At 38.2% G+C, this 27,448-nt stretch overlaps 3 protein-coding genes across 3 annotated transcripts; all 3 read left to right on the top strand.

The window, feature by feature from the left end:
- The first annotated feature begins 420 nt into the window (after positions 1-420).
- On the top strand, positions 421-9,099 carry LOC143534135 (ABC transporter C family member 4-like). The gene is made up of 11 exons (XM_077028710.1): positions 421-2,478; positions 4,171-4,491; positions 4,575-4,661; positions 4,743-5,369; positions 5,545-5,709; positions 5,789-6,083; positions 6,163-6,377; positions 6,451-6,756; positions 7,474-7,537; positions 7,618-7,857; positions 8,765-9,099. The coding sequence occupies exons 1-11, from the start codon at positions 421-423 to the stop codon at positions 8,863-8,865; spliced, it is 4,479 nt and encodes a 1,492-aa protein (XP_076884825.1). The 3' UTR covers positions 8,866-9,099.
- Positions 9,100-12,674: 3,575 nt separating this feature from the next.
- LOC143534155 (ABC transporter C family member 14-like) lies at positions 12,675-13,349 on the top strand. Its single transcript, XM_077028727.1, has one exon. The coding sequence runs from the start codon at positions 12,675-12,677 to the stop codon at positions 13,347-13,349; it is 675 nt and encodes a 224-aa protein (XP_076884842.1).
- A 10,198-nt stretch (positions 13,350-23,547) lies between these two features.
- Positions 23,548-25,249, top strand: LOC143534108 (universal stress protein PHOS34-like). Its single transcript, XM_077028693.1, has 4 exons — positions 23,548-23,787; positions 23,888-23,982; positions 24,730-24,851; positions 24,955-25,249. Exons 1-4 carry the CDS (start codon positions 23,598-23,600, stop codon positions 25,046-25,048), a joined length of 501 nt encoding a protein of 166 aa, XP_076884808.1. The 5' UTR covers positions 23,548-23,597; the 3' UTR covers positions 25,049-25,249.
- The last annotated feature ends 2,199 nt before the right edge of the window (positions 25,250-27,448 follow it).

Genomic DNA, 27,448 nt, shown 5'->3' with positions numbered 1-27,448 from the left:
ACTAGAAATTCATTTAAAAAAAGTACAGGAAAATAATAAGGGAAAAAGTTTAAAATAACCACGTTTATCACTTGGTTTTCATTTCTAGCCAAATACTTATTTGTTTTTTCAACCTATGTTTATTTTAATTCTTCATTTGCCCGCCGCTTTATAATAAAAAACAATTAATTTGGTCTTACAAAGTGTTAAAAGAGACATTTAAGGGTCTAATCATCTGGTTCCAAAGTGAATGGAAGACGCCAAATAAGAATAATTGATAATATTACGTCCCATTACAATACCTCGTATGCTACTTATACATATACATACACACTCCATGGATGAAGATAGTAGGTAGAGGTGCATAAAAGAAACCAAACCAAACCAAACCAAACCAAACCAAACCAATCCATTGATGCCATTTTTGATTCCGTATCAAAGATGACGTGGTTAACCTCTGTTTCTTGTTCTTCATCCTATTCCGTGTCACACAACGCATCAGGCGCTTCACTTTTTTTTCAATGGCTGAGATTCGTCTTCCTCTCTCCATGCCCACAAAGAGCTCTTCTCTCCGCCGTTGATCTCCTCTTCCTGCTCGTCCTCTTCGTTTTCGCTGCTCTAAAGCTGTATTCAAGACACACATCCAACAACACATCACCCGTTGATGAGCCTTTTATTGCTAAAAACACAACTGTTCACACCAATTTCTGGTACAAGTTGTCTCTGTCTGCAGCTATCATATTAACAGTGTTGTCTATTGTTTCATCAGTTTTGGGATTCACCGAAAACACCGAGTCGCATTGGAAGGCGCTTAATGGGACTTCTTGGCTAATTCAAGCTTTATGTTTTCTTATAATCATTGTTTTAATCCACCACCAGAAGAAACATCAAGCATTAACTCATTCAGTCACGCTCCGTGTCTTCTGGGTTGTTAATTTCATTGTTCTTGCATTGTTGGCTTGTTCGGGTATTATCCGACTCGTTTATAGCACCGGGAACGCTACGGACATAGTTTCGATTCTCTCTGTACTGTTTTTGGGTTACCTGTTTATTGTATCCATAACTGGCTCAACTGGAGTTAGAATATCTAGAAACGATAATGGTAACAGTAACGGTAACGATGACGAGAAAGTGTCAATTGTAAGTGGATGGGCAACAGCATCAATCATATCAAAACTATTTTGGCTATGGTTGAACCCATTGCTATCAAAAGGGTACAAAACCCCTCTAAAGGTAGTAGACATCCCGACGCTATCACCCGAGCATCGGGCCGAGAAATTGGCAAACCTATTCGAACGAAACTGGCCTAACGCGAATGAAAACTCGCAACATCCAGTTCGAATCACGCTTATTCGAAGCTTCTGGACATCTGTGTTATTTAACGCGTGCCTTGCGCTAATAAAGCTCTCGGTCACGTATGTCGGGCCTTTGTTGATCCAACGGTTCGTTGATTACACGGCCGGGAAGAGATCGTCACCGTTCGAAGGGTTTTATTTGATACTAACACTTCTAGTTGCAAAGTTTATTGAAGGGTTGGCATCCCACCAGTTCAATTTCCACTGCCAGAAGCTCGGGATGATGATCCGGTCGACGTTAATAACATCATTGTACAAAAAGGGGTTGCGCCTCTCGTGTTCGGCCAGGCAATCGCACGGTGTCGGTCAGATAGTGAACTACATGGCGGTGGATGCTCAACAAGTGGCTGATATGATGGTTCATTTGCATGCTGTTTGGGTTATGCCTCTACAAGTTGCATTGGCACTTATTATTCTTTACACATACATTGGGTTGCCAGCAGTGGTAGCGTTGGTTGGGCTAGTGTTGGTTCTTACATGCGTGATATTTGGTAATAACTTGATGAACAGGTTCCAGTTTCGTCTTATGCAAAACCGGGACAAGCGGATGAAAGCGATGAATGAGACGCTTAATAACATGAGGGTGATCAAGTTTCAAGCGTGGGAAGAACACTTTAAAAAGCGGATTAAAGCGTTTCGTGAGTTAGAATTCGGGTGGTTAAAGAAGTTCGGGTACGCCATAAACGGGAACACGATTATTTTATGGAGTACCCCATTGCTAGTGTCCGCGCTCACCTTTGGGAGCGCGGTACTACTTGGGATCCCGCTAACTTCGAGCACTGTTTTCACAGCGACGTCGTTGTTTAAGACGTTGCAAGAGCCCATTCGGACGTTCCCTCAGTCGATGATCGCGCTATCGCAGGCTGTGATATCGTTGGGGAGATTGGATAGGTTTATGCTGACTCAGGAGTTGGATGAGGGGGCGGTGGAGAGGCTGCCGGAGAGTGGCGATGGCGCGACCGCGGTGGAGGTTAGAGATGGGTCTTTTAGCTGGGATGATGAAGCTGCTAATGGTGCTGTAGTCATGAACTTGAACATTGACATCAAAAAAGGACAACTTGCGGCAATTGTTGGGACTGTCGGTTCTGGGAAATCATCTCTTCTTGCCGCAATTCTCGGCGAAATGCACAAAATCTCCGGGAAGGTACTTACCAGTTTGAGTTTAATGAAAAATTTCTTAAATTATTATTATTATTATTTCCCCTCCACTCCGTCATATCATAGTCAATTTGACGCGAGGTGTTTTTTATGAACCAAATATCTTTTCTCCTTTACAACCAAACAAGCTGACCGTATGTTTTGATTGGGAAAATCTTTGAAATAGTCATGTTGAAATTCTTATATTCAATTTTAGCCATTAATTAGTCAAAATTCCAATAACAGCTATCAAGAATCCTTAGAATTGATGGAACTCGTTAAAGAACCGTCAGATATGACAAAACTCGTTAAAAAACCGTCGAATCCGACGGAAATCAATGAAGAACGTTCTTGATGGCTATTTTGAGAATTTTTACTACTTAATGGCAAAGATGGAAATGGGGAGGTCAGCATGAAGTTTCATTCATAGCCTGAATTTCCAGCACAAACTATTCTTTTATTTTAATGAAAACATATTTATGTTAGTGTAGTTAAAACATATCAATTCATCCTTTAATCTAATAACTAATTACTTAAATTATAAAGATTAAAATTATACAAATATTTATGTCAATATAATCAAGATATTTATATCTTAAATGAAATCAGATCTAACCTTTTTTTTATTAAATCAATTTATATACATTTTTAGAGTAGTTGATGAATGTGGTAAAGTTCATCTAACGATATTTATAGGTATAAGATGATTAAGATAACAAAAAAAATATATGAATAGCAATTTTATTCTCGCATATTTATTCAACTTTCATGGATCTATGAAGTTTTCATCAATCTCCTTCGATATTATAATACAAAAGCGTATTTTATTCATGCTAATTTTCTATATGATCTTTTCTTATGTTATTCATAATAAAATATCTTCATCATCTTTTGTTAAAATTCGTTATTTCATAGAAAAATATAAATACAAATTATAGTCGCTATGTGTATCTTTTTCGTGATTATTAAGAAATTGCGTGAGAATACACCGCGCATTCGTATAAAGATTCCATTAAAAAATATAATTTGAACTTATTAAAAATTTAATTTGATAAATATAGTTTTTTTTTCAATTTAATCATTTATTTTTTTATGGCTTAATTGTATTTCTTTTAAGAATCCCGTGCATCACATATTCACATGGGTTCTAAAGCTTTTATATATACACATACATACATAAACCACACATACATATATAGAGTTATGTTAAAAAAGAAACTCCAAAAAAGTGTGAAATGAAGAACCCCTTTCCGAGCCCTTGAACATCTCTCTCCATCCTGTTATGCACCATCGATAAACTACATCACATCTTTTTTATAGGGAAAAAAAACCCTAAAGAAAGAATAAAAATAATATAAAAACGCAAAAATAAAAACCATAATGTTTATCTAGCATCACTCGTTCATTAAAAAAATTCGGTTAAGTCTTCAGATTTGGTTTTTGAGGGGGGTTTTTAGTTTAGTTATGTCATGTAAGATGTAGATTATCAAATAACACAAAATGTCATGTGTCATGTTCCTACAGTATCCACACGGTCGACATAACGTAGAAACATGTCCATGTGGGCTTTGATTTATTTATTTATTTATTATTATTTTGGTTGAAAATTCCCTAAACTTGTTGGGTTATCATTTCTTGATTACATGATATGTCAACTAATGCATGTCCTACCCTTTGTTGATGATCTTATAACAAACAGGTGAGGGTATGTGGGAGCACCGCGTATGTTGCACAATCAGCATGGATTCAAAATGGGACGATTCAAGATAATATTTTATTCGGTTTGCCAATGAATAGGCGGAAATACAATGACGCGATCAAGAACTGTTGCTTGGAGAAAGATTTAGAAATGATGGAATTTGGAGATCAAACTGAGATCGGAGAGCGTGGGATTAACCTCAGTGGTGGCCAGAAGCAGAGGATTCAACTTGCACGCGCTGTTTATCAAGATTGTGACATTTATCTTCTTGATGATGTCTTTAGTGCTGTCGATGCTCACACGGGTTCTGAAATATTTAAGGTGATCATGCACATTAGAACAAAATTTATTCATTTGTTTCGAGTTGTAATTCTAACAGTTTTGTTTTTAAACTTCGATTGTAGGAATGTGTGAGGGGGGCTCTACGAGACAAGACAATATTACTCGTCACGCATCAAGTTGATTTCCTCCATAATGTTGATAAAATCCTAGTAAGTATATTATATCATAATCTTTGACATTGTTTGCATGCACGTACTTTAATTAATTTAATTTAACTTGAACTCTGTCAGGTTATGCGAGATGGGATGATTGTCGAATCAGGAAAGTACGATGAACTACTAGAAACGGGTACGAATTTTAAAGATTTAGTTTCTGCCCATGAGACCTCTATGCAACAAGTAGAAATGGAACCCACCACATCAGATATTGTATCCCCTAAAGCTGTTCCAAAGTCTCCTAGCCAACACCACCACGAAAAAGATCAAAAGGCGTCAGAACAATCCAAATCTAGTTCTGTCGGAGGATCCTCAAAGTTGATCAAAGAAGAGGAGAAGGAAACCGGAAGAGTCAGTTTAGGTGTTTATAAGGCTTTTGTCACTGAGGCTTTCGGATGGTGGGGTCCGGCTATTGTTGTATCACTCGCATTACTGTGGCAAGCTACGGTGATGGCAAGCGATTACTGGTTGTCATACGAAACTGCTGATGCTCGTGCTGCCTCTTACAGTCCTTCACTGTTTATAGAAGTCTATGTAGCTATAGTCTGTTTATCTTTCGTTTTGGTATTCACTAGATTCATGTCTGCAGCAATCGTTGGTCAAGTAACTAGTCAGGTATTTTTCAAGCAGATGCTTAACAGCGTACTTCGTGCTCCAATGTCTTTTTTCGACACCACCCCTTCTGGAAGAATTCTTAGCAGGGTGAATATTCTCAAAAACTTTCCCTTTTTGGAAATTAATATTTGAATGCTTTAAGTAGAAACCATACTACATATACCTATATGATATCAAGCATAACGCAATTAAACCATAACTACACAATATTATTAAATAAGTATATTTAATAACAGCTAACTTTGAGTGACTATCTTTTCAGGCATCAAGTGATCAAACCAACGTCGATACATTCATTCCTTTCTTAATGAGCATCACTCTTTCTCTATACATAGCATTGCTTGGCATTATTATCATCACTTGCCAGTACGCTTGGCCGACTGTCTTCTTATTGATTCCACTTGCTTGGCTCAATTACTGGTATCGGGTATGTTTCATTTATGTTATGCAGTTAGTGAACTACTTACTAGATTTTAACATTTGAACTAATTAATTAACTTTATCAGAGGTTCTATCTTTCATCGTCTCGTGAAATAACACGGCTTGACTCAATCACAAAAGCCCCTGTTATTCACCATTTCTCAGAGAGTATCTCAGGCGTTATGACGATAAGATGCTTTAGGAAACAGGACATGTTTATTGTAGAAAATGTTGATCGCGTGAACGGGAATCTAAGAATGGATTTCCACAACAATGGATCCAATGAGTGGTTAGGATTTCGGTTAGAGTTCATTGGAAGCTTATATCTATGTATTTCCACTACTTTCATGATTTTATTGCCTAGCAGCATTGTTAAACCAGGTATGTATATTTATGCATCTGCAACACCATGTTTAATTTATCTGAAACTTCAGAGAAATAATCATAAAATGGATTACAGAAAATGTTGGATTATCACTCTCGTATGGATTATCACTCAACGGAGCTTTGTTTTCGGCTGTATTCTTTAGCAGCTTTGTTGAAAACCGAATGGTTTCGGTTGAAAGAATTAAACAGTTCACCGTCCTACCTTCAGAAGCCGAATGGGTGAAAAAAGATAACCCTCCTCCTTCAAATTGGCCTTCTCGTGGCAATGTAGAACTCAAAGATCTTCAGGTAACTTAATCTAAGCTCGTATCTTATGTTCATTTTAAAGTTAAAGTTTCTGAATGTTTTGTTTTGAAAACAGGTGAGGTATCGGCACAACACGCCTCTGGTTATTAAAGGGATTACACTAAGCATTAAAGGAGGCGAAAAGATCGGTGTGGTTGGTAGGACCGGTGGTGGAAAGTCAACTTTGATCCAGGTTCTGTTTCGGTTGGTGGAGCCATCTGGCGGGAGTATCATCATCGATGGTATCAACATCGCCACCCTTGGATTGCATGATCTAAGGTCAAGATTTGGGATCATTCCTCAAGAACCAATTCTTTTTGAAGGCACTGTTAGAAGCAATATTGACCCCATTGGTCAACATACTGATGAAGAGATCTGGAGGGTAAAACTTATTTGTTTTTTTATTACTTCTTGTGAAAATGACTACATTTTTAACTGAATCATTATAATGGCACTAAATATATACTAGTATACTACATACAAATGTACCCTGAAAATACAATATCAATTACTATATTCAACAGTTTTCATGGATGCACCTATAATGATGTCTAACATCTTTGGCCTCCATTGATTCATCTCTAGGTTTGTAAACAAACCAAGCGATGTTCGTGTTCATTCTCTTAACTTAAACCGAACAACCGGTCAGACACGAACAATTAAACAAACGATGTTTTATTGTTTCTGCCGTTTGTTAAGAAAATGAACATGTTCGTGCACGTTTTTGTTTGTTCGTTTATAGTATAAACGAACATCAACGAACAAACATAGCTGAACATAGATGAACGAGCATAACTAAGCTAAAACTAGTTAAAAGTAATGTGAAGAACAACGTGTTGGGCCTAAAAGGTTATTAAAACTAGTAATTTCAATGAATATACTAACGAACTTAAACAAACGAAAACTAATGACAAAAAACAAATTTAAATAAACAAACGTTCATGATCATAAAAGTAACAAACGAGACACGTGTTCATGTTTTTTTTGTTTAACAAAATGAACAAACTTTCTGCCAAGCAATTCACGAACCGTTCACTGAACGTTCGATTCGTTTACAAGCCTATTTAGTATTTATCTCACGCGAAATTTTGTTTTGCAGGCCCTTGAGCGATGCCAGCTTAATGATGTTGTAGCTGCAAAACCAGGAAAACTAGATTCTGCAGGTACTAAAAACAGTTATTTAACAATAGACGTCGGGGTGTGTGTTTAAAGTAACATATTGATCTTGTTTGTTTTTTGTTAGTTGTTGATAATGGTGAAAACTGGAGTGTGGGACAAAGACAGCTTCTTTGTTTGGGAAGAGTGATGTTGAAGCACAGCAAGCTGTTGTTCATGGACGAAGCAACTGCTTCTGTTGATTCACAAACTGATGCAGTAATTCAGAAAATTATACGCGAGGACTTTGCCAACTGTACCATTATTAGCATTGCTCATAGAATACCAACTGTGATGGACTGCGACCGTGTCCTCGTCGTCGATGCTGGTAACTGATAACTCTTTTTCTTATCTTTAGGCTTGTAAACGAACCAAACGAACATATAAACAAACGGGTTTTCTTGTTCATGTTTGTTCGTTAAGAAAATGAGCTTGTTCATGCTCGTTTATGTCCGTTCATTAATAGTATAAACAAACGGATGACGGACATCAATGAACAAACAGAGCGCACACCAATTAATATGGTGTGCCTAAAAGTTAGATAAAACTACACTAAATTGTAAGAGGAGATATCTCAATTAAACAAAACTAACCTAAATTGTAACATGCCTAAGTATACTAAATGATTATATTAATGAACGAACTTAAACTAATGTGAAGATAAATGTACGTAAAGGAACAAAAAGAAACGATCATAATTCATCGTTCACAAACATAAATGATTAAACGAGGCATGTGTTCATGTTCACTTGTTTATTAAATAAACGAACTTTCCATCAAACGGTTCCGTGAACGTTCAGTTCATTTACAGGCCTACTTATCTGTGAAAGACTGGAATTAATATATCCAACGTCAGTAAAAGAAACTAGAAACCTAGATAAACCTAACTTAGCCTGCGGGGCATATACTAATAAATTCTAATAATAAGTTAGTAGGATTTGGATCAAATACAAATGAAATTAACGTGCTAAACGTGAGAATCAAGTAGAGTAATTATATATATAAGTGGAGTAATTATCATAGAGTAATTGTAATTACTCTATGATAATTACTCTACTTGTATATATAATTACTCTACTTGATTCTCACGTTTAACACGTTATTTTCATTTGTACGTTAATCTTCCCCTAAATTAGTAACACTAATAACTATTAACTAACCTTATTTCCTTATCTAAATAATAGTTGTTGAATATGTGGTTTTAAACTTGAATTCACTTGTTTTGTTTTAAACAGGTTACGCGAAAGAATTTGATAAACCATCGCGGTTGATCGAGAGACCGTCACTATTTGGGGCTTTGGTTCAGGAGTATGCGAACCGGTCCTCTGGTTTATAAACAGTTAAGTCAAATGAAAGCATAAGGTTTAAGAAGAGGCTTGTGATTTGACAGTTTTGATGAATCAGTTGTCTAGTATGTGGTAATGATATTATGCTAAACTTGTGTCTAAAAGTTTGCCATTTGAATTCTATTACGTTGAGATGATTCATTATTATTCTACAGTGTAATTTTGGTGGTTGTAATTTCTAAATAAGTTCATGTGACAATACATTTAATTGCAGGTTTCATTTAGGCATTTTAAGTTCATGTGACAATACATTTAATTGCAGGTTTCATTTAGGCATTTTATCAAGCACTTGATTTGTATTCAATCTTATTAAACAGAAACTTGATCAAAATGAGCAATCAATTAACATGCCAATTTTTTTTTTATTCATAATCAATTGGATAAATTTTGGTTACTAAGCCCAAACCAAAATGGCATAAATAATATTTAAAAAACAATCAATTAAAAAAATGCCGATCAAAATACTGGTATATGCTATATGGCGACGCTTCATCGTTCTCGTTGCTCCTTCCAAGCTCCAACCTTCCTTTAGTTCGCTGCCACCAGTCACCACCATCTCCAGCAATCCACAACCGTCGGCGCCATCGAACAGAACACCGACCACCCCCATACCAACTCCGTGACTCACCAAGGTATGATTTTAAGTTTTAATTATTTGATTATTATATTTTATGGTTGTTTCACTAGTTGGTCGAACGATTGGATATTTGGATAATATAAACTGCGAAGAGGTGATCAAACAATTTGCTATCAAGAATGCAAGGAGAGCTTCACGATTCATCGATTAACGGTAAGCTATTATTGTATTTGTTTTTATTATTATATTTTGTTGTTTTTATTGTTATAACGTTAATGTCGTTTAAAATTAGCTTATGTACTTCGGGGTATACTGCCATTTTCGTCCATAAGTCAACTAACAGAGTTAGTGATTTGAACTAGAAGGACAAAAAATAAAAAAGCCAGGAGGACAAAAATAGCTAAAAAAAATTGGACGGAAATAACAAAACTAAGCAAATCACGGGGGACAGAAATAACAATTCACTCCCGAACCCAATTATACTTCTAATCTAACTTTACATAATTTAATCTTTTAATGCCTATCTAATAAAAACAAAATAAAAAATATAAATTGGATATGACTCAATGGTAGAGCACTCACTTTACTAGTGAGATGTAAGTGGTTCAAACCTCACTATCACCAATTTATATGAGAGATATGAGGGATGCCTCTGGCTTGACAAGGTTCAAGTCCTTATCTCACCCGGTTTTACCGGCTCCTCGCTGTCGTGCCGTTTGGCGGGCGTGGGGGTCGGGTTTTATCCGGGGAATCCAATAGATGGACCGCTAGGGGCTCCGTCCGTTCAGACTCATGGCCTTATCGAGCTACCTTTAGCCAATGGAGGCCGCGTACAAAATATCCGTCGTTACTTAGTTGATCGTTCAAAAAAAGCAAAAAAAAGAATAAAAATAAATGTAAAGGGTCCTCAAAAATAAATTCAGCAATCCCATTAAACCTTATGTAAAACTAATGCATTAAATGATTGGACCATAATAACCCAGTGGTTAAGAGGTTCCTCATGATCGATGGTGATGAAGATGAATGCTTTTCATAATTCTTTACTAATTTTTTACACCCTGGTTAAGTTGGATGTGGCTCAATGGTATAGCACTCACTTTACTAGTAAGAGGTAGGGGTTCAAACCTCACTATCACTAACTTATATGGGAGATATGAGGGATGACCCTGGCTTGCCAGGTTCGAGTCCTGATCTCACCCGGTTTTACCGGCTCCTCGCTGTCGTGCCATTAGGCGGGTGTGGGGTCGGGTTTTAGCCCGAGCCGTCCGGAATAGTGGCCGGCTCGGGCTACCTTCGGCCAATGAGAGCCGCGTACGAAGTACCCGGCGTTACTCAGTTGGTCGTTTAAAAAAAGTAGACTATTTACATGCTGGTTCGTTAAGATTGACTGAACATGTCCAAAATTATAATTACAATTTTGATAGAAAGAACAAACTAAAATGGTCAGGTTGTTTGGCCAGCCAAAACTAATAGATATTTACGGGTTGAAAAAAATAATAATTTGTCTTATGTTGATGGCCCAGTTGCACACTTAAAAGTTAAAAGTTCTAATTAAAATCCTGAAAAGTAAAATAAATTTGGCTTTCCAAAGAAGATAATAGTAATTTCCTTTTGAAACAAAACTTTACACATTACAAAATTTTTATTAATCAATTTCATACATATATGTAACTTTATATTCCTAAAATAGAATAATAATAATAATAATAATAATAACATAGCAAATTTGAATTGTCCTGATGCAATAGTATGAGAACGATTAAGATTTGAAATCAGAGTTCTCGAGTTCATATTAATATGTAACTTTATATTCCTAAAATAGAATAATAATAGTAACAAATGTTAAATAGCAAATTTGAATTGTCCTTCTAATTAAATGGCATGAGATATTGATTAAGATTTAGATTCTTTGAGATCTCTATTTAAAGAGGTTTTTCCAGAGTAGTTAATTTCTTCTCTGTATGCATCAGACCTGGCATGAATAGTTAATATCCTGTCTTAAAAGGATCATTTTTTTATTTTTTGATATTGGGGGTACCCAAACAATGTTTCAAAAAAATCATAATTGTGAAAAGTGTTGTAACACGATAGAACCATGGCTTCCCATTTAGGCAAATGAATCTATTTTGACCTTTTCATAAACACCAAAAATGTACGTATTTATTTTTTATTTGTAGTACTTTTTACTTGTCGTTCTAAAGTTTGGCACGTTGAAGGGTTAGTTAGAGCTAACAAATGAACCCCCACTTATGACGTAAGCAATGAAGCATGGTATCTCTGTGAACGGCTCCACCAAATCATGTCCCCGTCCTCTCTTTCGTACTATTTTAACTTCCAACCACACACTCCACCAAACCTTACCTGACCTCTTATAGTATTATTATTATTATTATTATTATTATTATTATTATTTATTTTTATTATTATTATTATTATTTTAAATTGGTTGTGAATCAATATCAATAGTAGAGGTAGCACTCACTTTACTAGTGAGAGGTAGCGTTCAAACTCCACTATCATCAATTTATATGAGGGATATGAGGGACGAGGGTTCGAGTCCTGATCTCACCCGGTTTTACCGGCTCCTCGCCGTCGTGCCGTTTAGCGGGTGTGGGGGTCGAGTTTTATTCAGGGAATCCCTCAATAGGTAGATCGCTAGGGGGCTCCGTCCATCCGGACTCGTAGCCGGCTCGGGCTACTTTTGTCAATGGGGCCGCTTACAAAGTACCTAACGTTACTTAGTTGGTCGTTCCAAAAAAAAATTATTATTATTGTTGTTGTTATTATTATTATTATTATATTCTACACGCTATGCATATGTACCGCCATTAATACCACTCGTGACAACCCTCATTGCACTACGTGTCCGTTGACTGAACACTCATCGTCTCCGGTAACCTGTAACTTTCATTAACTCTCACTTCATTTTAGTCGTATAAAACTTATTAACTTGACTTTCTAATTATCATACTTTTTCACGTAGCAAAGAAAGAAGGAAAGAACCGTGTTTGTTTTTGGTTGGTTTTAGATTTCAATAAACTTGTCTCAATCTTTTGTCGTTTCCTTATTAACTGGGATCTTGTTGGTTTCTCGGTTCTTAAATAATAGTAATAATAATTCTTTTGTATATATTTACTTACAGGAGTATGCAGATTGGTTAAGGTGTGTAAGAGAAATCAAAAGCTTAATTTCTTTCCACTAATTAGTTATGTAAAATCCAAGATGATTTCTTCATCATCATCTTGGATTACTTCCGTTTCATGTTCCTTAAACGAATCTGGACCGTCTGTTATTATTATCCAATGGCTAAGATTTATCTTCCTAGCACCATGTCCACAACGAGTGGTTTTATCCGCCGTTGACGTCATCTTCTTGCTCGTACTCTTCATATTCGCTGTTCAAAAGCTTGTTTCGAGGTTCCGTAATGGCGGAACCGAAAAAGTCAACGGTTCCGCCATCCACGAACCTCTTATTGCCAAAAGTATAACTACTGTCACTACTAATCTTCGGTTTAAGCTGTCAGTTCTCGTGGTGGTCGTTTTGACTGTTTGTGCTGTCGTTTCGTCGGTTTTGGCGTTTACGAATGGTAATCAGACGACATGGAAGTTGATAGATGGGTTTTCTTGGTTGATTCAAGCTTTGTGTTTCTTTGTAGTCTTGGTTTTGATCCTCCATGAAAAGAGGTTTCAAGCGGTGAATCATCCGGTATCAGTTCGGGTGTTTTTAATTGTTAATTTCGTTATAATCGCTTTGTCGGCTTCTTCCGGTGTTGTCCGGTTAAGTTCGGGTACTGGAAACACCTCGGATTTCAAATCCGACGACGTAATTTCGTTAATTTCACTACCGTTTTCGGTTTTCCTGTTGATTGTATCCATAACCGGATTGAAGAAACACTAATCGACCCCGGGCAGATTACGGATAATCTGGGGATTAAATAGATGTTTCCCACGAGGGTTAGGTCCGGCAAGATGGTTATTCTTCTGATGACCTGCAAAACAGACACCGTGAGCTCGTCACTGAGAAGGGGGGGTACCTCCTTGTGACCACCCTCCGACGTGAGAATCAGACTAGATTGCTCTTGAATATAAGTGTATATTAAGAGAAATAGCTAGAGAGAAGATATCAGATAATATATGAAGATATAAGATGATGATACCGTTCCAAGGTGTTGGAGTATTTATAGCCGAAGGTAGGTTTCCAAGCAGGTACAGCCGGCTGAATAGTATTCCTGTTCTACCAACTGTGGGCTACGCACGTGCCATGCTGGTGGTTGGTGGGTAGGCAGCGGCTGATAGTGACCAGGCCGGCTGTGTACTATTCCTTTTCCACCAACTGCAGGCTATGCACGTGCTACGACAGGTTGGTGAGTAGGCAGCGGCTGATAGTGACATTAAGTAGTTGAGCGTGCTGCTCGTCGTACTGTTGTCAGTGAGCTTTCGCAGCTTTGGTCAGATCTTTTGTCCATACCTTGGCAGGTACAGTACAAAAGATCCTCCAGTAGCGTACGGACTGGCTCATTTGGGCGGGAGTTTTCCCGGCTTTGGGCGGGAGTATTCCCGGCTTGCTCACTCCTTCTTCAGGTGACATTGCTGAATTATTTAAGAGTTAGTGCCTTGTGCGTGTAGCCTTGCTGCGCGGGTAGCCTTCCCTGATGGCTAGTATCCGTTGCTGCGGGAACAGGCGGAGTACGTCGACCATTGGGAGGCTTTTCTTGCGGGAACAGCTTGCGTACTGCGCTTAAGGACGTCACGTCTCTGAGCATGGTGGGTCCTGCGGATCCAGTTGGTTTTTGCGCAGACGTCTCTCTTCAAGGTGAGTCTTGCGAGTTTAGTCTTTGCGCAGACGTCCCTCTTGAAGGTGAGTCTTGCGGGTTCAACTGCGCAGACGTCCCTCTTTGAGGTGAGTCTTGCGGGTCCAACTGGGCTCTGCTGGGACCTACCTCTTCAAGTCCCCCCAGTCCAATGTTCTTCTCATGCATTGTTAATAAGTGAGGTGAACTTTTGGACTTAAGCAAAGGTTTTGAAAAGGGTTTAGTTTTAAGGTTTTCCATGGGGATTCTTCCCGCGGAAGTCCTAATGTCACGTGCAGAAATTCCCGACTTTTCTGCTTGATCTTTGGGTATGATGCGGGTAGGTCTGTAACCTCCTCGCAAGTCAGGAGCGTTGAGTTCCACTTGTGTAGATTCTCCATGAGGTTTTGGTAGTTTTAAACATAGTGATCAATTATGTTAAACAACCAATTCCATCTTGGAGATTCAAACAATCTAGTTCTCAACGTTCCCGCTATGCGGGGATGTTATTTCCGTTTCCGCAAGCATGGCCCAGAAGATCCTTCTTGGTTTCAATTCCTTGCGGAGTGCTAAGTATGTGAAGGGTTTTGCCTTGACACTATACCCGCACTCGTCTTATAGTTACTTTACTTCCAAGGTATTCCTGGCGTCAATTCCCTGCAGGTGCTAAGTATGTGAAGGGTTTTGCCTTGACACTGTACCCGCACCCGTCTTATAGTTACTTGGTTGCCGAGGTATTCTTGGCTTCAATTCCCTGCAGGTGCTAAGTATGTGAAGGGTTTTGCCTTGACATTGTACCCGCACCTGTCTTATAGTTACTTGGTTGCCAAGGTAAGGGGGTAAAGTCCCGCTTATTTTTGAATCTATTTGAAATTCGAAGAGTTGGTGAAAGGATAAGAACAGTCCAACTGTTGAAGGGACGTCAGCGTGGTCTGACGGTTTCTTCTGACAGTTTTAGGACGTGCATGAAGTTATGGCGACGTGACAGTATATGGTCATTCCAGACGCTCTTTCAGGCGCGTGGGCGCGAGTTTTCGGGCTTGTGGCCGCGAAGTTTACGACGCACGTCCTGTCGACAGCTGTTGTCAGCTTGCTTTTTCCACGTGTCATAGTTTCATTGCACCTGCGTTTTCCTCTCTCTTCCGCATTAAATTCATCGCATTCATTGCGATGAGTATATAAAGGGAGGAGAGGATGCATCTCAACTCACAGTTTCACTTCTAAGCGATTTCCGGCGAATACTCTAACTTTTGTCGAGCATTCTCCTGAAATCGTTCTTCTTTCCATCTTCCAAAACATGTCTTCCATTCGTGATCCTGAGGCTATTGCCGAGGAGTCCGAAGTATACACCGAGAATCCGATGTCCGCGTCTGATAAGGATGATAAGAGTACTGCTGGCGAGTGCCAGTCTGCTCTTTCCGTCGACCTGTACCAGTACATCGTCAAGAAGTTCATGCTCGAGCCTTTCGAGCCTGAGTTTCCTGAGTCTCACCAGACGGTGTATGATGCCCCCAAGGGCAAGATAGGGGTGTATGCTGCATTCTTCATCTATGGGAATCTGAGATTCCCATTGACGAAGTTTGTGTACCGTGTTTTGGAGAGACACAGTGTACACCTAACGGAGGTGCACCCGATGACGATCGCAAAGGTTCGCCATTTTGAATGGGTGTGCCATATTCTGGGCGTTGAGCCCCGCGTCGACCGCTTGATGACCTTCTACTTTTGGAGGTGCATCCAGGGCTGGTATACCTTGGTCAATCGGATCAAGGGTTTGAAGATCTGCGCTACCGAGCGCAGTCTGCGTTCTTGGAAGCGGGAGTTTTTCTATGTCTCCGCTCGCGTCGTCCCCATTGCGATGACGTTCAAGAACGGGAGGGCGCTCCCTAGCCTTCACGCCTCCAATTACCAAGAGGCGGATGGTTCGCCAAGATCTCCCAGATCCAGACTCGGTTTACCGCTTTGCGGAGTCTGGGATGGTGATGCTTGGGATGAGCCGGGTATGGAAGGATGCTGGGGTAGAGGCGCCACAGATTCCCATCGTCCTCGAATACGGTTTGAACTCTATCCCTTACGGTATGCTTCATATCTTTTTGCTGATTTAGGGTTTTTCTTCTAACTGCTTTTCTGTTTATTCAGAGGGGAACAATTTGCAATCTCTTCTGCAGCCGCGGGAGAGCGGTGGTCCCGCTCGGATGGGTATTCGTGCTCTTGATGAGAACGAGTTGCCCATCCTTGAGCAAACTGCGGATCGGTTTGTGGAGGTCTACCCGCCGGGCCACGAGATACTGAGCGCCACGCGGCCAGGTAAAAGATTATTTAACCCTCGCCCTCTCAATGCTCAAACCTCTGCTGGAATTCCTCTAATTTTGTCATCTTCTGATGAGGAATCCGCAGATGGTCCTTTCTTCGCGAGGAAGAAGAAAGCTGCTGGCGGGAAGGGCAAGACGAAGGTTGCCTCCACTGCCGATCAGGGGAACCGGTCTGAGTCGGAGACCGAAAGTGAAGAGGCGGCGGGGAACCCTGGTGATGGTGAGACCACTGCTCCGGAGGTTGAGACAGCTGTCACCTCCGAGCAGCCTAGGACGACGACGGTGACCGGCGTGAAGAGGCCGGCTCCATCGGGTTCGTCCCCGCCTGTCCGAACCTTCAAGCTCAAGAAGACTCGTAAGTATAAACTTCATTTACTTTAACTGCATATCTTTCCGCCATTGTATTTAAATATCTTGTCTTCATGCAGGCGTGGATGCAACTGCATTCCAAAGTGATGCGGGGAGGAGCAGTTCTGGACCCATGACGGTAGGTTTGGTCAACCTACCCGAGGCGATGACCCAGGCGGCTGCGCCTGTTTGCAGCATTGGTTCAGTTGCACATCCTGTTGAGGCAACTGTTCCAATTGTAACGTTATCTCCGCTGGCTGTCAGTGCTATATTCACGGAATCCTTCACTGAGCCGGCGGTGGTTTCTTCTGCGGGTTCTTCCGCAGCGGCGGCCACGGTTGTGAGTTCACCTCCAGTGAGTTCACCTCCGATGGTCTCTACCGCGGCGGCTTCAACCGTGCCTCCGGCACCGGCGACTACCTCGTCCCCGGCCGGTTCAGCAGGTATGTTCGGGGCTTCTAGCCAATCTCTGCCTCCTTCCCATCTGCCTGACCTCTTGGATGGTTATCCGTTAGGTTCGGGTGATGGGTTTGGCGGCTACCGGCCTGTTGTCGACCCTACAGGTACGTAGGGTTATTTTGGCCAATTTTTTTTTTTTATATCATCTTTTCCTAACTGTTTTTTTGTTTTTTGCAGTGTCGGATTCGAATGACGTGTATGTTCCGCGGTGGAACATCCGCCGGGGAACAACCCTTCGGACGGCTGTGGACTGCGTCGAGTGGGCGCGTCACGCGGCCCCAAGTGGCGCGTTGGGGGAAGCCATGTCTAGCTACCTGGAGGGTAGGCTGACATGTAATTGCAGGTTTCATTTAGGCATTTTATCAAACACTTGATCTGCATGCATATCTTATTAAACAGAAACTTGATCAAAATAAAATGAACAATAATGCACAAAATTAAACCAGTACTGAGATAGATGCTTACCTCTGAATTGAAAGTAGCTTGAAATCAACAACTATGTTTGCGAGCAGGGCCGGCCCAGGCCCATGGCAGGGTAGTCGACTGTCATGGGCTCGACCACCCGGTAGGCTCGAAAGTTTTTTAAAAAAAAAATTATATTTAATAAAAAAATTGTTTAGGCCCACTTATAATTGTTTGTAGCCCAATCTTCCAAATTTGTTTAGGTCCATACCCATTTACTGATTAACCATGGAACGGAAGTCTGAAAGAGTGAAAGGTTTTAAAAAAATAAAATACAAATTCTATTTTCCATACCAACGTACCACAAAAACTCAAAAAGGCAGACAGCCAGCCACCAACCACCGTGACCGCCGGCAGCCTCAGCCTGCACCACCAGACACCAGTCCACCACCACCGCAGCCGGCTCCGAGTCTGACTCCGTCAGTCCGTCGAGCGACAAGCCGCCAGCGCCAGGGTTAGTTCTGACTTCTGAGTTCTGACAATCTGACTTCTTGTTTATTTGTTTAGTTTTATACTTTTTATTATAAAAGTAGTGAGTTAGGGAGTTAGCGGGTTAGGGTACTAACAGATTAACAGTTTGTCAGTTTTATTATAAAAGTTGTTGAATTATTGTTTATCAGTTTATCAGTTTATGTCAACAGTAGGTTTGATTGTTAATTGTTACTTTGTTTTTGTTTATTGAATTAACACATATATATTATTTTTTAGGAAAATGCCTCCTAAATACAAATACCTATCCGGTAATGAAAAACGCAAAAAAAAGAAACGTGACGAAGAAATAAGAAAGTCTCAAGCCGGGGATATATTTAAGTTTTTTACATAACAACCAGAAACTTCTAATGTTAATGAAGAACAAGAACGTGTTTATGTTGATGAAGATAATGTGGCTTCGGCCGAAAGAAGTTTTTCAAAATTGAAATTGTTGAAGACTTACATGCAATCCATAATGTCACAAGAAAGACTTAATGGCTTGGCGATGATATCTATTGAGAGCGATGTGTTGGAAAGCATAGATTATCAAGAATTGATCGAGAGTTTTGCTTCAAAAAATGCAAGGCGAGCATCGCGTTTTGTTTAGGTATGTAAATTAGATTATTTTGCTACAATATTTATGTTTTGTGTATTGAAATTAATATTATCATCGTATGATTTTCTTTTTTATTTGCGTTATCGAGTTTATATTTTACTTAAGTCTTAAGGCCCAAATTTAGATTCGCCTTCGGCTCAAACTTTTTTTGTGTTTCTCGGAGCCGGGCCTGTTTGCGAGGGAACAAGTGCTGACGCTTTTGCGTATGCCAACCATGATTGTCAACTGGTGCTAGAATGTTGTCAACAAGTGAACAAGAAGATGAGTCATTGTGTTGCCTTGCGTTTATTGTGCCTCACATTTCTTCTGCTCTTTGTATTTATGGTATGAAAAAGTGTTGTGTTTGTACTTTTTTATGTTTATTACTTTTTTTTATAGTAGCACTATTTTACTACCAACTCGTTTTATCTTAGACCACCCATTATCTTAGACCACCCACTATGGGGCGTGGTCAAGTGAGGTGGCGGGTGCCTTTGGGCGCGGAACACCATCAACGGGCGTCCTTGGTAGTGGGGCAAGGACCATCTAGGTCGTTCAAATGATGGGCGCCTTTGTTTGTGAATGTGGGCTCTTCTCTCAGCAGCTCTTTCCATCTCTCTCACACACACATACATGCATATGCATAGGATTGATTTCTTTTGAGAACCGCTTTAAGTTTTAAGAACTCAACGTAACATTATTTTTTTTGAATTTTTTTACACGTGTAATACGTAAGTGTAAGTAATGAACAAAAAATTACAGTATTTTTTTACACATCGAATCGACTTATTACACTTGTGTAATTAACATTTAAACTTGTGTAATAATTAAAAATACTTATTCTCTCTCCTGATTCATTTTTTAATTAAATTTAATCTCAGCCACATATTTCATACCATTTAATTAAATGTGGTCCAGAATTGAGTTCTCAAGGTTCTTAAAACTCGTCAAGTTCTCAAAATATCCCTCCCTCATATGCATATATATACACACACTAGTTTTTATCCCCGTATTACGGGGGTTGTTTTATATTGTTTGTTCTAATATTTATTTATTTTTTTTAATTTATATTTTTTTTATTGTATGAAAGTTAATAATATACTTATGGTATGATGATAAATTGTTTCACGAATAAATGAGATGTTATAACCCGGTTTAAAAGCTAAATGGTTTTGATGAGACCCAAAACCCGTTTATTTTTTTTACTATGAAATTGGTTTTTTAATTATTAATAATATTTATGAAAGTTAATAATATACTTATGATTTGATGAGACCCAAGACCCGTTTATTTTTTTTACTATCCAATTGGTTTTTTAATTTAAATAATATATATATAGAAAAGATCAAATAATAAGTTTGATTATCCTAAGAAGGCTAGTAATGAGGGTATCTTTGTCTAATATCTTAATAATGAAAACCCACTTAATTTAATTTCAAAAACACACTTAATTAAAAGCCACTTAAATTTTCACTTATCTCCTACAACCACCACCGCCCACCGCCACCACCTTGCCGGAAAAGTCTTCGGAAATTTCGTAGGAAAATAAAACACTATGAAAATACAATGAAAAAGACACAATGTAAAAAACACAATGGAATAAACACTATGAAAATAAAAACACAATGAGAAACACAATTAAATTACACAATGTAAAAAACAAAATGCAAAAAACACTATATAAAAATAAAACACACTTGTATAACACAATTTTGTAAAACACAATTTTGATAAAACACACTTTGTAAAAAACACACGAATTTTTTTTTATTTTTATATAGCAATATGGTACTCATATAAAAGATAAAAAAACACTCGTTATTATGGTGAAATGGTTTTGAAAAAAAATGTCGTATAAAAAAGTTATGGGCGTTTTAAAATGATGGGGGTATTAGACATGTGTCCTGCATGTGGAGATAGAAAGTCAACACACGTGTTATCCCTATTATACCCTTGTCCTTGTTTTACACTTTATGATCTCTCTAATCTAATCTCAACCATTCAATTTTAAAATCAATGGACAGGATTATTTCCTATCCTTCTTAGGAAAACTAATCTTCTTATTATAACTCAACCCTATATATATATATATATATCTTTTTTAAAATAAATAAGATATTATTTTTTATTATATCCTATTTTATAGGATTTTTACGTAAATAATTTGGTGAGAATAATTTTTAATTTAATGAGATGTTATAACCCGTTTAAGGAATATCTGGGTTTGGTAAGACTCATACCCATGAATTCGGGTCAAATGCATGAGAAGCCTCCATTTAAAAATCAAGCAAATCTGGTGACTCCAAAAAAGGGGGAGCGACCACATCACGACACGTAGGATTTTTATGTCTTCGTTTATATATATTATAGATAATAGGGGCGTCCTTGGAGTATTAAACCATAACGGAACATCTTTGGGGTAAGGCTTCGATGTCCTCGATGCTTACGTGACGCTGACGTGGCACGGTGGAGGGGCTTCGAAGCCCCCCACCATAAAGGATAGCCTTATAGAGTTCAATATAACATTGAGCCAAAACTTTAAAAAAATATAATTACTTAATAACTATTAATTTATTTATTTAAGAATTAAAGAGTAAGTTTTATACTTTTTATATGTACTACTTTTTTTTTAGGGAAAATTATGTCCATTTTTATTGGATAAGTTAAGTAAATGTTCATAACTAAAGAAAATTCTCAATATGTCTTTGACAATAAGCTAGGTCTCATATATTTATTCTCGGCCAACCTATCTTTTTTTTTTCAACCAATAAATAACGGTCACGTGTTTATTTATATACTAGGTTCCGTGTTTATATGTTAAAAAACATGAGGAAACAACTCTATTGTAATGATCTTGTCCCCGTTGAAACCTAACTTATTATATTTTATCAGTATACATGCAGCCTCACTTTTTTACACCTACACATATGTATTTAAATTTACATATACCAAATATATCTTTTTTTAAAAGTAAAAAAAAAGTCAAATATATCTACCCCACTTATTCTCACTTAACTACGTTTTTGTATTTCAATTAAATACCATTTTTTAAATAATAAAAATATAAAACATAGTATGACCAAATAATTAAAAAGAAACAAGTATTTGATTAATAATAACAAATTTGAAGAATCATGGAATGAATTCGGGTCGGATCCATATCGATGTTTCCCGGTCTTTGAGATGAACGAACCGACGCCTTCATCTTCTTCTCCAGTTGCTCGAGATATGCCATAGAAAAGTGGGGGAGTGGAGGTGACTGCTAAGAGTTTCCTCTTATTTACAGACACAAAAATATGTTGGAGGCCAATGGTCTCAGAGAAGGTCCTTCAAATGAATGATGAAGACTCTTTATATAGGAACTCCATGACCACCATTATAAAACGCTAATCTTTATTAGGCCAGACCCGGTTAGGGGTTACCTCCACAAACCTCCAACTCAATGGGCCTAGTTAGTAGACAATAATATATGTAATAAATATAAGAAAATGGTTCAAATAAGAATAAAGAGTTTCCTAGGAATGGTAAGAACCAACAAAATTTTGACATTTGGTATTACAAATGATGGTGAAAGAACAATTGTAGGAAACTATGTCGGTTATAATGATGAAAGAGTAATTATAGGAAACTATGTCGGTTATTGGTAATTTTAAATCTCAATCATTGATTAACATGATCCAATGGCTATGATTTATTCCTAGTCTTTCTAGGAAACTACTTATTTTAGGATAACCCTTCCCATAAATATAATACATAATATAATAAATAAAAGGTCGTACCAAGGTTTGACTTACCATACACCTACAAACACATAAATATAAGTATATTCCAGCCCTAGCACAACTCTGGGGCCTCTGGAGGATGTGCTAGAAAACCCTATGTATGTCAAACCAAATAATCCTCTGGTCAAAGATCATGTTATATAAAACGGTTTGCTTAACCCTATGCTCATTGCTTGGTTTGACTTAGCTTAATCGACTTTAATGTAGATTTGAACTTTAATAAAAGTTAAAAAAAAAAGCAGTTTTAACAAATTTAATACATATCGAAGTGTTTGTTTGATCTCTCCCTGAATGATACTAATGGTTGAAAATATACAATTTTGTTAGTTATCGGTTTAGCTATTCGTCACATTAGTTTGGCTTCAGTTTTATAAATTTGAGTAAATTAAGCCAAACTAATATAGTCGGTTATCGAAAATGAACAAGATTAGGAGGTGATTACGAACTTTAGGTTTTTAATTAACTTTTCCAAAATAAAGGTATTTCAATAATTTTGCAAAAGGTAACAGAAAATCTAACGCAAGTTTGCTTCACTTACCATTTACCAAACATGTCACGTTAGAACAAATAGTGAAAAACAATTAAACAAACTTGTAAAACCATAGAGACCAAAACTATAATATACACGTATCCAAGAGTGGATACTTATTAATATTTTTAGAAAATAATATACGGAAAATTAAAAAGTGTGGTGACCAGGCTTATTGTTCACGAGAATCATACATACACCATTACCATGTGCCTTTGAGGTGGTGGTATTCAATTTCCAAATGAATTCCCGTTGAAGGTGTCGTCGTATGGGTCCCAACGTCACTCAAATTATAATAATAATCATTGCCATTTCCATCCTATAAATATTTATATTCATATTTGTCACATACTCTACACACATCGCGAAGGAAGAAGGAAACAAAATTAATAAATAAATCAATGGCGAACACGGAAACGGAACAGAAACCGGTGATGGTAGTCGGCATCGATGACAGCGATCACAGCTTTTACGCATTGGAATGGACTCTGGATCACTTTCTAGTACCGTCTGCTCCTAATACTCCATTCAAGCTGATCGTTGTTCATTCCAAGCCTTCTCCCACTTCCGCCATCGGTTTCGCCGGTCCAGGTAAATCAATTATTAGTTATTCATTTGTTGTGAACTTGTGATCAATTATTAATTATTCAATTGTTGTGATTATTGTGTCTGTTTTTGTTGGTGAATTCAGGTGCAGCGGATGTGTATCCGTTTGTGGATTCGGATTTGAAGAAGATCGCTGCAAGAGTCCTGGAACGAGCCAAGGAGCTTTGTCATTCGAAATCGGTTCGTGTAGTTTTGTCTTATTTGAATTATTATATAATTGAGGATTGGTATTAAATATTAATCTAGCTGGATGATTTGAATTTCGATTCCGATTCTGAATCTATGTTACCTGCCTCTCTGTTGTAACTGGATCATTAGGATCATTTTGTTTAGTATTAATGAAATGCATATTTTGAATCTATTGCTGTAATTGAAATTGAATTCGGCGTTAAATTTGTGAGGTTATGGACAATCCCTAGGTTGAAGGTTATTAGGTTTTGTATGTTAAATAATTGTATAGATTTGTAGAAACTTAGGCTAATGGTAGTGGTATTGATCATTCACTTTTGCTGTTTTTCTGAGATTTTATACCTAGAATAATAGGATTAAGGCTTGTGTGATTGAAATTGTGAACCGAATTTGAATTATTGGAAAACTTTTAGCATCTAATGATCAGAATTACAGAATTAGGGCTTGTGCAATTGGGATCGTTTAGGGATATTGAATGATCCTTGCTCTTTGTGAAATGAGTTTGAATTTTTAGAACACTTTTAGCTTCTTATGATCATCACTACACGATTAGGGCTTGTGCAACTGGAATCGTATGCGGTTATGAATGATCCTTGCTCTTTTTTATTGAACTTTTAGCATCATATTATTCATATGCATTTGAAATCTTGGGTGTGGTGTTGAAGTGTTTCATTTGTGTATTACTTAAATCATTTGCACTTGTTTGGATTGTTTATTAAAGATAATTTCTCGATGTAGGTGAATGATGTGAAGGTTGAAGTTGTGGAAGGCGATGCCAGGAATGTTCTATGTGAAGCTGTAGAGAGGCACCATGCTACCATGCTGGTAGTTGGTAGCCATGGTTATGGAGCAATTAAAAGGTAAACTTTTATTCTATTACTTAACATGTAAACTTAATGACTCTTGTTTCAATTTATGTTTTAGTTTTTCATGATTAAACACTTTACATGATTGTTTATCTAGGGCGGTTTTGGGGAGTGTAAGTGACTATGTTACTCATCATGCCCATTGCACTGTGATGATTGTGAAGAAGCCAAAGACCAAACACTCGGGTTAGCTTTACCCCAAGTAAGCTGCAAATTACTTGTACTTATATTCTTCATAGTCTTGGCTTTAGAAAGTTAAGACATGATTGGCATGTGCTTACTTAGTCAACTGCCTGCAGCTTGAAACTGCTTGAATCTTTGTTACTATATACTTGTGTGTATGTTTTCCATCGATAAACTGTATTATAATATACAGTGTTTCATCTGCTTATTTTACGGCTATTGATAAATCTGTTTTTGCTGGTGCCTATGTGACTTAGATCTTGTGGACAGTGATATTCATTTTGTGAGTAGTCTTCATAACTTGGTGTCAACTATAGGCAACATTTTAGTGCCACCAATTCTGGATACCCCCTAGCTGTGCCGGCACATCTAGCTACCATTACCGCCACTTACTCGGCGGCACCTGCTACCACATCTAGTTGGCAGTGTGGCCAATTTTTGCATGTAGTTATGCGTAGTATGATACCACCGATTACTTTTTTCTTCCAGCAGCCTGGGGACTTAGGGGTGTTTTTCGTGACGGGTTGCGGGTTGGGAGGTTGAATTGTTCAAACCCGAACACGACTTGAAGTCATCCTGACCCATATTTTGAATCGTATTCGGTTTAAAGTTAGAGCCGATCTTGAAGTCATCCTGACTTGGCTTGACTGGCGTGGATTGGCTCATTATAAACACCAGTCAGTTCTTGCAATCGTTTGGATAAGTAAACTCGATCCACTGGAGGTATTATGCCTTCGGTCTTAGGTAAGTAGCTTATGTAAGATAGGATGGGGATGAGGATAGTGATAAGGATAGAGATAGGGATGGGATAAGGATGAGGATAGGGATAAATCTGTACACTAATATTGGTAACTAAAATCTTAATAACTTGGTGAAAACAATACTAAACATTTCAATGCCGCCTTTTTCTGAAATCTGATATCCCTAACAGTGCCGCCACATCTAGCTACCATCACTTACCACCGGGCACCGGCCATCACATCTAGCTGGCATTGTGGCTGATTAGTGCATGTAGTTATACTTAGTACCGCCCATCACTGTATTCTTCCAGCCGTGTTATGGTGGCGAGTTGACGAGTTGCAGGTTGTTAGGTTACATGGTTCAACCCAAACACGACCCATATTTTTATTTGTCAAAAACATCAAATTTTTATTTGCGCGTTATGGCCTTATGGGAATGGTGAGATGGGGGATGCAGGTTTGGCGCCTACATTGTGTTGTGTGGAGTATGGTTTTTAGCTGAGGTGGATGGGAAGTGACGCCCCTTCCACCTTCACAACACTTATATATACAAACTGAACCCAACCTTTATATAGCTTTAAATTTATATATTATGATATATTATTGTCTTTTCCTTTCAGTTTGTAGATTAACAATTGTGTCTTTTGTTTAATCTAAAACTTAACTGAACTTATTAACTAAAACGGACTTAAAATAAGCAGACCTGTAACCAACTATTAAGTTAATTAACCAAGACTCCCTATCAGGCTATCATGTAACCTATAAAATACAATCATTTATGTAAAGAAGATGGTTGTAGTGAAAGTAATGTTTATTACTTGAAGGTGTGAGAAATACATAAACAACTACATCTATTTATACACAAATAAACCCTAGCTATCAACCCATAAAAGGCCCATGGGCTTTAGCCAACTATATGGGCTAAAACCCTAATTATAACTAAATACAACTAACACTCCTCCTCAAGTTGGAGCATAGATGTTAATCATGCCCAACTTGTTACAAATAAAATCTATCTGAGCTTTCCGGAGCGGTTTAGTTAGAATGTCTGCTAGCTGAAAATTTGTCTTCACATGAACTGGTTGAATGGAAGGAGGATCAGTTTGTGTGCCTACTACTCGATCTCTGATAAGGTGGCAGTCGACCTCAATATGTTTTGTCCTCTCATGAAATACTTGATTCTTGGCTATGTGAATGGCTGACTGACTATCACAGTATAACCTCATCAAGTCATTAGAAACAACCCCGAGCTCTCTGAGAAGACGACGAACCCATGTCATCTCTGATGTTACATCTGCCATGGCTCTATACTCCGATTCGGCACTCGACCGGGAAACCGTGTGTTGCTTCTTACTCTTCCATGATACAAGATTTCCTCCAACAAACACACAATATCCGGTGGTAGATCGTCGAGAAATCGGACAACCTGCCCAATCTGCATCTGAGAACCCTGATATCCGACCATCTCCTTCTTCCGTGAAGGCACCTACACGACAATGACCCTGATCAGAGTATAATATACCCAAGCCAGGTGAGGTCTTAAGATATCTTAAGACACGAATGGCAGCATCCCAGTGACCGGTGTATGGTGTAGCCATAAATTGGCTCAGAACACTGACAGTAAAGGAGATATCCGGTCGTGTGACGGTTAAATAATTAAGTTTACCA

Source organism: Bidens hawaiensis, unplaced genomic scaffold (genome assembly GCF_021521415.1).
Source record: "Bidens hawaiensis isolate Kalapana, Puna unplaced genomic scaffold, B.hawaiensis_p1.1 tig00010069_1, whole genome shotgun sequence".
NCBI classification, from domain to species: Eukaryota; Viridiplantae; Streptophyta; class Magnoliopsida; order Asterales; family Asteraceae; genus Bidens; species Bidens hawaiensis.
Note: the sequence above shows the minus strand (reverse complement) of the source record. Positions and strands in the feature narration are given on the sequence as shown.

What these genes read in the sequence shown, in the direction of transcription:
- LOC143534135 (XM_077028710.1), top strand. Translation starts at nt 421, where the DNA reads ATGACGTGGTTAACCTCTGTTTCTTGTTCTTCATCCTATTCCGTGTCA. An exon ending in ATAATGTTGATAAAATCCTA is followed by an intron (nt 4,662 to 4,742) that starts GTAAGTATATTA and finishes GAACTCTGTCAG; the next exon opens with GTTATGCGAGATGGGATGAT. An exon ending in CTGATGAAGAGATCTGGAGG is followed by an intron (nt 6,757 to 7,473) that starts GTAAAACTTATT and finishes TTTGTTTTGCAG; the next exon opens with GCCCTTGAGCGATGCCAGCT.
- LOC143534155 (XM_077028727.1), top strand. Translation starts at nt 12,675, where the DNA reads ATGATTTCTTCATCATCATCTTGGATTACTTCCGTTTCATGTTCCTTA.
- LOC143534108 (XM_077028693.1), top strand. Translation starts at nt 23,598, where the DNA reads ATGGCGAACACGGAAACGGAACAGAAACCGGTGATGGTAGTCGGCATC. An exon ending in CATCGGTTTCGCCGGTCCAG is followed by an intron (nt 23,788 to 23,887) that starts GTAAATCAATTA and finishes TGGTGAATTCAG; the next exon opens with GTGCAGCGGATGTGTATCCG. An exon ending in AGCTTTGTCATTCGAAATCG is followed by an intron (nt 23,983 to 24,729) that starts GTTCGTGTAGTT and finishes TTCTCGATGTAG; the next exon opens with GTGAATGATGTGAAGGTTGA.